General features: G+C 40.0%; 1 protein-coding gene and 1 long non-coding RNA gene across 5 annotated transcripts in view; one reads left to right on the top strand and one right to left on the bottom strand.

Annotated features, from left to right (window-relative positions):
- LOC143899646 (uncharacterized) overlaps positions 1-11,633 on the top strand; it is a 249,144-nt gene that overhangs the window by 235,381 nt on the left and 2,130 nt on the right. For all 3 annotated transcript variants that reach the window (XM_077410063.1, XM_077410061.1, XM_077410062.1), the window contains exons 10-11: positions 8,783-9,751; positions 10,990-11,238. In XM_077410063.1, coding sequence (XP_077266189.1) covers positions 8,783-9,751; positions 10,990-11,238 — 1,218 coding nt within the window. The remainder of the gene's footprint in view (positions 1-8,782; positions 9,752-10,989; positions 11,239-11,633) is intronic.
- LOC143899659 (uncharacterized) overlaps positions 1-11,633 on the bottom strand; it is a 184,015-nt gene that overhangs the window by 125,230 nt on the left and 47,152 nt on the right. The window lies entirely within an intron of this gene.

The following is an 11,633-nucleotide window of genomic DNA, read 5'->3' on the forward strand; positions in this document are numbered from 1 at the left end:
TCACTCGGCGGCGAGTTAACGGTGCGAGTCGCGGAGTCTCTCCTCTGCGATCTTTTCCTCTAGGATTTTCTTTTTGGAGTATCGTCATCGCGCAATTATTGATAATTTTAATATGGTAATGGCCGATCTTTCAGCTGAAGACGTAGCACCGTTCAAAAGAATAATATCACAATCAGAAAGAAAGAGAGAGAAATAAAATAAAAGAGTAAATTTTTTATTATATGGATTTCTACTGAAAATAACTGAGGATTTTTAAAGTTTTTAGAAAATTATTATTATCTATAGAATACCTACTTGCAAATAAAAGTTCTACTTACTAACAATAACAGCAATTTTGTCCACGATTTATTTAAACAAGTTTAGTTGAAATTTTGTTTTAAAAGTTTTAATAAAAGGATTTATTTGGTATCTTCGTCATAAAAAATACCATTAGACAAAAAGGAAGAAAAATTTTAGAGTAAAATTCTTATAACAAAATCAAATTAGTAATAAACAATAATATGAAAGACATAACTAAAATTTTTGTTTCATTTTTCTTTGAAAAAAATTTCAAACAGAAAAATATTTTATTTATAAATAAAATATAAATTTCTTTTTCTGGTTTGTAATTTAAAGTTTAATTTTAAAAATACGTAATAAAATATGAAAATTGAGAAATCGCAACAATTGAAGATATTCCTCAATATTTTTTCACTAACAAAAGTATAAATTTACTTCAAAATGATATACACAAAAATGATATCTTATTCGGTTTGGATAATACATTTTGTAAATAAAATATATCGTAATAATAAGTATATATCGTAATAAATAAAATATTAGTTCAGATATATATATGTCTGAGCTAACATTTAATTTATATTTATATTTAGGCTAACGAATTTCGAATCTTCAACTTGTCACAGATTAATGGATTGCACGAATCTCGTGTTTATTTTCCTCTCCATCTCTTTGTCCAGTTTTAATGAACCCCGTTCCGCTCGAAACTATAACCGCAACTTGCCGCACTCTCTCCGAGTTCTCCGATACACTCCTTCTTCACCGAAAGTTTCGGTAAGTTCATGATCTAGCGCGACTGTTCCGCTCGAGAACGATTCTTCTCGGTTCGCTGGTGAAGTTGCGCTTACAATTAGTGAGGAGCAGCCGGAATAATCGGAAGCTAATTCAGAAACTGCCTCGGAATGGCGATAATTAACTCGAGAGAAAGAGAGAGAGAGAGAGAGAGAGAGAGAGAGAGAGAGAGAGAAGACGCGGCGGTCGGTTACTTAAAATCTCAGGTGATAAATCCGGCGCGTGTCGTTCGCGAGACTCAAAATGAATCCCTTTTATTTCTTTCATCTCCTCGATTCTTTTGCGGCTGTTTCGTAATTCCGCCGCGTATCGCCGCCATCGCCGGTATATACCATCCTAGTGTTTTATAATACAGAGAGCACCGATCCTCGCCGGACGGTTCTCTTTATTTCTCTATTATGTCCGTTCTGTTTCCTTCGCTTCCTTGTTTTTCCTCCCGGCTGGCACTTCAGATTTTCTCCGGTTTGTTCGGCTTCATGAAACTTTTATTGCGAGGCAACGTTGTTTCTTACAGCGGTACTTTGATCATTTTAAATCGTATAAGTACATCCAGATTAAGCGAAAGAAGCCGCACGCGTTTATTCTCCGGAAAAGAGAGAAAGGGGGAGGGGAGAAGAGAGAGAGAGAGAGAGAGAGAGAGAGAGAGAGAGAGAGAGAGAGAGAGAGAACGAAAGAGAGAACCAAGTGACGCAACAAAAAGGAAACATCGTTTTCATTTGAGTGTCTTCCTGATTGCACACCATGCCAGTCCACTAATTGATATCTATATACTTTATTGCGCAGTTGTGTGCAACGAGCGGTTATTTCGCAGCTAAATTAATTAAGTCGAATCAATACAGTGTAGCTGGAATAATAAATGATGAATTGACAACCGTTGCGGCGTGTGGCGGAATCCGATGGAATGGGAAATTTTAAATCATAATATTAAATCGGGCTATATTAATTAATGAAAGAACACTCACTCGACGCAATTAATAAAATCACATCATGAAAAACATGAATTGACCAAGTTGGCTTATTATTGCAGCCGCGTTCGAGAAACACGCAACGTATTATGGAAATAATTTTATCTTCCAAAAGGGGCGGCCTCTCTCTCTCTTTCTCGCGCGTTTATTTCCGCACACTCGCGGAAATTTAATAAAAGCGAGATTAATGAAAAACGGTATGCTCCTTTTCATCAACTCGTATAGCATTTATAATAGTGCCTCTCTTAAATCCAATAATATTAATGCCTAATTCAGTCTGAAAATCTCAAGTAGAGCCGCTCTGAACGGACCTTTTTAACAATTTTCTTATTTTTATATTTTGCAGCGATTTTTATAGTGAATTTTAATTCTTAAAATGTAAAAACAAAAAAAATTCCGCGAATTCAAGATTATTGCCGCATGTTTCCAATCTCGTACATTTTTAACGACGTACCGTTGCGCGCTTGCATTTTATTTATTCTCAGTTTTAAAATAAAAATAAAAAAAATACTTTCCTCTCTCTCTCTCTCTCTCTCTCTCTCCTCTACGTTTACCGGAACACATATTAATCGTCAACGGCAAGTTTAGTTATTAACTCGTAACGTTCGTCCCCTGCTTTCGCTCGCCGCAGCCTTCTGTTTATTCCAGTTTCTGACGAGATACACGGTGACGCAGGTATTTCGATTAGTTCGATGAATTTTGCGGGATATTTCACGAGGGCGAGGCGAGACCGCACCCCGGGATTTATACCTAACGGTTTAATATTCGCGACACAAAATTATGTCGGCGGCTACGTATTCGGACGGAATCAGGTTGAAATGTTGCCCGGCCAATAATAATCAAGCCGGTAACGATCGACGTTCTGCCGCGCACTCAGGTTTAATTACACCAGTTGTCATCCGTGTTTACTCACGAAGATATACACGTGCGTTTCGTTTCGATAAAACGCCACTGACGGCGACGGAGAATATTATTTCCGAACTACTGCGCGGCGCGTTTTATTTGTAAAATAGCATCGGACGATGCGAATACGCTGCGCGGAATTGACGGACCATTTTTACTCCTAACAGCCATTTCTGCGTCACACCTTAAATATCAGTTTATTTCTCTACGCAAGATCAAGATAATCCGCTTAACGTATTTCGGTGTGAGACGACGTTTCGTTGTCGAGAAGAAATGTTCTTGAATCCGCCCGGGAGAGGACGAATCGAAGATGATTTATTTTACAAATACATAGCCGTAATTTATCGAATCGACGTAAACGGATCTCTCGAATCTTTCGATCTACCTTTTTTTTTTCCAAACGAGGACGAAACGCGGTTGTTTCGAGGAGGGTCTCGCTTACCCTTCCGCCCCCTTCCTGTCCTCCTTTACCGTGTACTCCCTCGCCTCCATCTACCCAGCCAAAAGTTATTTCCGCTGGAAATTTATCGCTCTGGCGAGAATCGAGACGTCATTTCCGGGCGAACGAAACAAAGAGAGCGCCGCGCCACGCCGCGCCGGGCCGATCTCGCTTTTCGTTCGAAGAATAATTGGCGCCTATTTTTATCGCCTTTCTCTTTAACCCCCTCCCCCCCGCCACCTCCGCTCAGATAAAAGTATCGCGAAACTCGCGAATGTAAATCGTCAGCTAAAAGTACGTGACGTATCGGCGTATCTATCTTCCGCGTCGTGAAGAAAAACGCGCGCTAACGGAAGACAAGAGCGCCGGTGTCTCGTTTTCTTATTTACAAACTTCTCTCCCTTGGTCGATACATTCGATTTAACTTTCGCCGACGATAAGCAACTCTTCCCGAGCGTGCATATACATATAATGAGATATGAGATTTCATTCACTTTCAGCAGACGGTCGTTTTTCGATAGGAAGCGAAGCTTTAGTCATTTCCATGCAAAACTGCGGCCAAAAAGAGGCATATACTTTGAAGAAGCCAAAGCAACAAGAATACAGACATACCCTTTAGGATTTTTTTCGCTAACAGAAAAAGGGGGATGGTAATAACATCGCTAATTAAGAATTAATATGCAATGTGAAGGGTATTTATTTCAACCATTACGATCGCGGAACGTCCCCATACCATTACGTCATTCTCGTTGGCCGCATGATGGTGCAAAACGAATGAGACTCCAATGAAACGCCTCGGGAGCATATGAACGAGGCAAACTAAGCACGCGATAACGGGGCGAAATTTCCGATCCGTTTCCCTCGTCCTCGCGAGATCGATCGTTAGGGGCGGCCGTTTCGTTCCCTGAAAAGGATGGAGAGGGAGGGGAAGGGGACGGTAGAAAGCAAAATCGAGGGAGGCAGCACTCGACCGATTAATTAAAACTTGGTACTGCCGTGTCAAGAAGCACGCTCCGCCAGGAAACGACGCGGATGTGACAGGATAATGCCGCCGGTGACTAAGCGGTACCGGTTTGCCCGCAGGACTTTTCGGGGTCAAAACTGGCGTCATAATAAGACAGCGTAAAAGGGAGAAGGAGGCTGATGTCAGTGATTGACGCGAGTTGTTGTATCGCGTTCTCTTAAGAAACAAGAAAAACATGAAAATCCGTTTTATTATTGAACCCCATTTTTTTTTAACTCCAGATTTAAACACTTGAAAATCTTTAATCATTGAACGCTCCACCGGGCACTAAATGAATCTTTGTTTTTTATTTTCAATTTACGGATTTTTTCGTGAATGATACATGAAATATTTGAATCGACGAAATATTCTTTCAAATAAATTCCCTATAAATCGAAATTGCTTTGAAAAAGTGATTTTAGTCGAACGGAAACATATATAAAAGCGATATGCAATTTAAAAATATTTTTAGATCAGGAAGCAATTTGACAACAAAATCGTTAAAATTTTTTACATAGAAACAGAACTTTATGCGAATAAAACAGTCGAACTGATATGCAAATATCAGCGGGGTACCAGACTGTCCCAATTTTATTTCTGCCGTTGCGCGATTCCGAATCGCGATATCGTGTCGATTTAGAGTAATATGCTTGTTAAAGATGAGCGAGGTCGCGAACCTGATGCCCCGCCGCTGGGACGGCGCAGGTAATTGTCACGATTAATTATTCTGTGATTTTCTTTATTCCGAAAGCGGATTGGATAGCTAGTTCAGTTCAGGTTAGCGGAAGTCGGAAAGCTGCCGCTGGGTAATTTAGTGCTTGCGGTTGTTATCGATTATCGAATGCGCGACTCGTTGCCAATAAGTATTTGCGCCGCGGGACATAAATATATCGCTCGCAACGGAAAGCTGTGATTTGAGACTCAGCAAAATATTATCGGTCACAGCTAAATATCGCGATATCACATTGACAATATCTTGATGCTCGATGTAAAAGAATATCTTTTCTCTTAAGTTTTTTCGGCGTTAGCAAACAAACAAAAATGTTGAAAAATTAATCTCGCTTTCATTCGCAACAGATTATATTAATCTAACATGTGTACAAATATATGTTCTTTTGTTTTTATCTTATATTAACCTCATTATTCGTTTCAATATAACGTAAAATATTTTCCAGTTGTTACACACACATCTGCAAGGTATAAATACATTCAGTGGCCCGTATAGTTACATCCTTGGAGACAACCCAGACGCTATGAAACTTCATTGTTACGCGATTCTCAGAGTAGATTAAGCACATTGAGATAAGGAAGGATACGTTCCCTTATATGTATACCTACCTCTAATTTGCGATTTGCGACATGCTGCACCGATAACATATCGTAACGTTAAAGCAGACCGATCTTGTTGATACGAAATATATAAAATGTTATATAGTAAGGAAACATATATTATTCTTTTTTTGTTTTTGAAATATCAAAATAACGATTTTCATCCTTATTATCAGGAAATATTAAATAGAAAAATGTTAAGCCACTAAAATGAGAAGATTGCGAATTGTAAACTTTGTAACTTGTAAATTTTACTTGAACACGCCTTATTATTGAGAAATATGTATGGTATTCTGACAAGCTACAAAGCCTTGCAGCATAAATAACGATCGGTATAGTTCGCGATTCGCCCTTCTGATCGAACACAAAGGAATCTGGATGGACCAAAGGGACTGACTCCCAACCTCTCGTCGATAACCCGCCCTTAACGTACCGTCCTTTTGGGCAGGTCCTTCGTGCCGGGAATCGCCTAACGAGTCGGAAAAATCAAAGTCGCTTTCGCCGAGACCGAACGTTCGCTTTTGCGTTGCCGTAAAATCGTGTCTAATTAACCGTAAAAATAACGAGAATTTTGCGATATCGTCGCAAACTCTGCCATTAAGATCGATTTATAAAATTCGGAAATGCAAAAATGGAGCAGCGACATAAAAACAAAAGTGGAATCCCTATTCTCGAAACAAGAACAGAAATGAGACTGAAATTGATTTCCTTGGTAAATGATTAAACCGAGAACCTTCATTAATATGTGCGTCTCGCTTCGCCAGCCTTTAAGTATTTTCCTATTTTTGTAATTAAGATGCGAGTAAATGAAATAAAAGTATCGTTGTTAAAACGGATCTTCTTGAGACTTAATTAGAAAGTGAGATCCTGTTACTTTTGTAACAGAATCTTTCTAATTAAGAGTAAGTAAATGTAAATTTTTCCGACTCCTTTTATCCGAACTTTTCCAACTCTTTCGACGTTAAATAGCAATTAAACCCTTCGTTGTATTTTCTCTGCAGGATAATCGATATATATATATTTTTTTTTCTCTTTCTCCTTTTTCGCGAGCGCCGTATTTCACGTGCTTCCAATTAATAGAAGGCACATATTATCATGTAAAACACAAAAAAAGTGGACTTGATTGTTAGCTTACTGAATTTTGAAGGCTTGATGGTAGCGAGATAAAACGATAATGCAGCTTATCAAGCTGGGAGGGAGAGCGGAACTCTTGGCTCGAGGGTGCGTCGTCAGATTTGTCTCGTTAAGTTCGCATTGTGTCTGCCTATAGTCGATTTACGCTCTCTCGTTATAGCCATTCGCCGTTTTCCGTTACTTTCTTGGGCCTTCTAAAGGCTCCTGGCATATTCTTTCCCTCCTTTTCTACGATCTAATGAGCTTCCATTAGAACCACAATGCGTTTCCGTTATTTGCGTGTGATTGGTGGTATTTATTGTGGCTTACATATTATATGTACATAAAGAGAAAAATCTATTTGAACAGAGGTAAAATTGAAGAATGTTAAATATACGTACATGTTTAAAAATTTTTGAATGTTTAATAATCGATCTAGAATGTAAGATGAGATTTGTATGATATTAATGAGAATACATTTCAGAAATATACTGTAAAGTTTTGTTTTATAAAAATGTTACAGAAAATGACGTTACGTTTTTTGCGTTACTTCTGGCGAGCAAACTGTGTAACCATGCTTTAAATTAGCTACAACTTTGGAAAAACGATTAATCCAAGTCCTATAAATTTGGAACCATTAGATAACATTTGCAATTATACCTTAGGGTACATAAGAGGTATAATATGATTATATATATGTGAACTCTCTGAATAGACTCGGACATCCGTGGCTCTTTTCAGAACTTTTTTCCCCTTCCCTCCCCCTCCCGGGTTTAAAATATATACCGTACTTTCTCACTAACAAGAAAGTATCATTAGCAGGGATCGATAACCTTCGTCGAGCTTCTTGTCCCAACTTCTAAAGTTACGGCATTTAAAATTCCGTTTAAGACTCAACTTCAAAGTTTCTTCTTAGGCCGTAGAAATTACGAGCATATCGGTACTTTACTTTTGCAGATAGGATCATTAATTTACAGCGACTCTTTTTCATCTATGAAGCTATTTACGCATTAGTATTTACGCCATAATCACGCATTTAACTCGTGATATTAATAATAGTAATAATAATAATATCGTTGCATAATATACGTTTGTAATTTTGCCATATTCATATAAAATTCTAGTGGTTCTATTTCCGAATATTATGGTAAAAATTATTGTTTGAGGTAGACGATAAATGTTCATACGTTTTTATACGTTTATCGTGCTGCCATTTTTCATTTCTCGCACATGTCGTGCAATGTAAATTAACTCTTTTATCGTAAATATAAAACATAATCGTAAATCGGGTTATGCAGCGTTATATTAATGTTTCAAATGAAGCAAGCGTGATATTTCATGTCATTAATAATACTGCAAAATTTATCCTTGTTCTGTCACATCACAAATTCTCTCTGCCCACAATATAAATATTATATCATCATATATTATGCTATTGAAGTAATTATTTATTCCGGAAATCAAGCATGAATTTAAGAACGTTTATTGCATATAATTATTATCTTTGAGCTCGGTACGCAATACAATTTAAAGCATTAGAAATTAAGAAATAACTTTAACAGTACTTCGAATATCCGTTGATTGAAAATCTTGTGATTTTTTAAATAATACTTTTTATAATATTTTCTGGAATTCTATATTTTTTTAGCTTATACCGCTACTAAGATAAGAATTGTGATACATGGAAAAAATTTTAGCTAAATTTAGTCATAAAATATGGATAACTAACATTTTTGCATTGAGAGCTATATTTTTTGCAGCGAGAGCTATGATCTAGCAATTGTAGCAAAACCTTTTGTTCTCGCTGCAAAAAATGTAGCTCTCGTTGCGAAAAATGTTAGTTATTCATATATTAGTTATCCATATATTTTAGCTATAATAGCTAATATTTTTTTCCGTGTGATTTGCGATATTCTCGCGGATACTTTGTATAAGGTTTGCGTCTGCTTTTTGTCGCAGCGAGCTCTCCGGAACCACGTACCTGTCCGTACTTGGGTAAGTTCACGGTAACGGACGTGAATCGGAATCAACGGAATACGCGTGAAAGCCGCAGGAGCCAACACCAGCAGCAGCAGGAGTCTCTGCCGATCCGGCACGACGGCGAGAAGGTGCGGCACGCCCAGGAGAGGAATGAAGACCGGCGGGCTCGTAAGCTGGATTACGAGGTCGAGAAGAGGCGGGCCAACAACGAGTATCTGGTCCACGAGAGGATGGGTCGGCGGGCGCGTTCGAATCGCGGCGGCAATCGGAGCCGCAAGGACTACAGCCTGGAGGAGATCCCGTCGAGGAGATCCTCCGAGCTGGAGGAGACTTTCCGGGACCTGCGGGAGCGCGCCGTGCGATCGAAGGTCCGACGATCGGGCGACCTCGAGCAACGCGGCGCTAAAAGCTCGCGCTCCAAAACGAGGAGATCGCGCGCCGTCGAGCATCTCGAGAGAGACACGAGATACACGACGGATCGCGGGAGAATTGACAGAAATGAGGGCGAAACGGTCGAAGACGAAATGAGGTCGAGAGACGAGGCGAACAACAGATCGAGAAGGGACCCGAAGATAGAAGATTTCCATCTGTACGATGTCGATGTGATCGGACGGTTTTGGGCCACCGATCCGGACGGCAGCTGGACCTCCAGCACGCTACAGGTGCGGGGCGATTATTTCGGGGATTATCTGGAGGTCGATAGCCCGCCGCGAAAAAGGTCCGCGTCGGGGAACCCGGCCGACAAGGGTATGACCTATAAAGATCTCCTGAGGATGAAGAGGGAGCTCGAGGAACACGAGAGGGACGAGGATATCCCGGAGAAGAGGGAGAAGAGGAACGAGGACGACTCGAGGTGCAGCTCCGAGGTGACGACTTTAACCGTGGGCTGCTCCACGGCGGACAGGATGGAGTTTCAAAGTGACTGCGTTGACGACGACGCTATCACCGGTAATTATCTGCCTTTTCTTCCTCTTTGTCGTCTCACGCCGAGAACTTTGTGCCGCGCTGTGACTCCTTGAAGACGAGCGCGGTGTCGCGAGCGACGAAGGAGAATTATTTTTTTCAAGGCATTTCGAGCGTTGAATTTGACACTGCTTTTTTAATACTAGAACGACCGGCGATTATAGTCTAGAGATTGGCGTTTATTCCAGCAAGAATTCTCTTTATAAAGAAAAAGGTTCTACTATTTCTTCACATATCTTCCAAAATGTTTTTTCTTTTTTTTTTACTTTAATTCTGTATTTTTGCTAAGAAAAACGTTGATTCTAAATTCAAAAAATCACGGTTTCAAAGGATTCGTAAATAATAAATAACTCAATAAATTTGAAATAATCTATTTAAAAGTAGATATGAAAGATAAATATTTTTTAAAGAAAAAAAATCTTTATAATGAAACTTCTTCGCAACACCTCCACCATTAATATCAATTAAATAGATATAGAAAACATGATTGATGACAGTTTAAAAACAGAGAGAACGTGCATGGTTAAACGGTATTCTCGCCTTTTTTTCAGTCTCTTTTTTTACACAAGAAAGAAAGATTAACATCTATCCAGAAAAACTCCGCTCTGAGATAAGAGATAACAGCCGTCCATCAAATAATCACAAAGTGTTTTCTCAGAAAATTTGCATTGATATTAATTAAGTCAGTGTTATTAGCAATAAAGAGCTTATCAACGACGCAACGTTTATCGCGCTTACGAAAATATTATCCCGAGACAGTATGACGAATTTCGTGCCTTTCAGCGTTAAAGCGACGATATTAACGCCGCGCGCCTCTTATCGAGCCCGAAACTCTTGCGCTCCCCGTTTATCAATCCCGGTAATGTCGTAACTTCATTACAACGGTCGAAATGATACTCGAGCGCGCTCCCCTGCCGCGATTCCGCATCAAGATCGAAATGCCTAAATGTTTGAAAGAACCGCGAGGCATGTCCGCTCCTCGCCTCCCTTCCCTTCGCGTTTCCCAGTCCCGTGGGATATCCTCTCGATCCTCGACACCGTCGAAGTTTATTTCGAGGGGGGGGGGGAAATAATGGCACTCGAAGGGTAACGGCCGTCGAGACGCCAACCCTCCCCCGCGCGCCCGCGACTGTTATTATCCCGAAACTTTCTTTAACCCAACCCTCCCGTGTTTCGCGAAGAACCTCTGGCTCAGCCCCGTGCTCTCTCTCTTTGCCTTCCAGCCTATTCCTGCCACGGTAGATGGTTCGACGCTGAGGGCACGCAGTTCGTGATCGCCACCCCGTTGGCGCGCAGAACAGCATGGTCGAACAGCGAGAACAACAGGGCGCAGCCCTACAGGAATAGCCGTAGACTGTGCTTCATGTACAAAGAGAGCGGCGGAGTTGTCAGTTTGACTGCCAGCCACATAGCGTGTCAGAGGGGCATCCCACCGCCTGCGCCGATGTTGGCCTTCAACGCTACCAGCACCGGTAAGTGGCAACCTCCGTCAACCCTTTCGCTTTCCGTCGCTGCGCTATTTCATCCCCCGGATTAGCATTAATCCGAGAACACTAGACACGAGTACACGCAACGTAATTATATCTGGCAATATTACGTTAAAAAAGCATAGGTGATAATTTTACATTCGCCAATACTTTATTAAATATTTGTTATCCAAATGCAGAAAGTATCGCAATTTAATTACAAAAGTAATGCAAAATTTTATTTAATTATTTATTTTTAAAGCTATAATATCATTTAATAGATTTTCATCTCATTGTTCTTATGCATCGAACATAAAATATAAAAAAATTCTCCACATATATACTCATTTTAAATTGTAAAGTTATTCCATTATCCAACTCGCCCACAGAAATTTATTTCA

Source organism: Temnothorax americanus, unplaced genomic scaffold (genome assembly GCF_048541705.1).
Source record: "Temnothorax americanus isolate GAGA-0224 unplaced genomic scaffold, ASM4854170v1 Scaffold28, whole genome shotgun sequence".
NCBI classification, from domain to species: domain Eukaryota; kingdom Metazoa; phylum Arthropoda; class Insecta; order Hymenoptera; family Formicidae; genus Temnothorax; species Temnothorax americanus.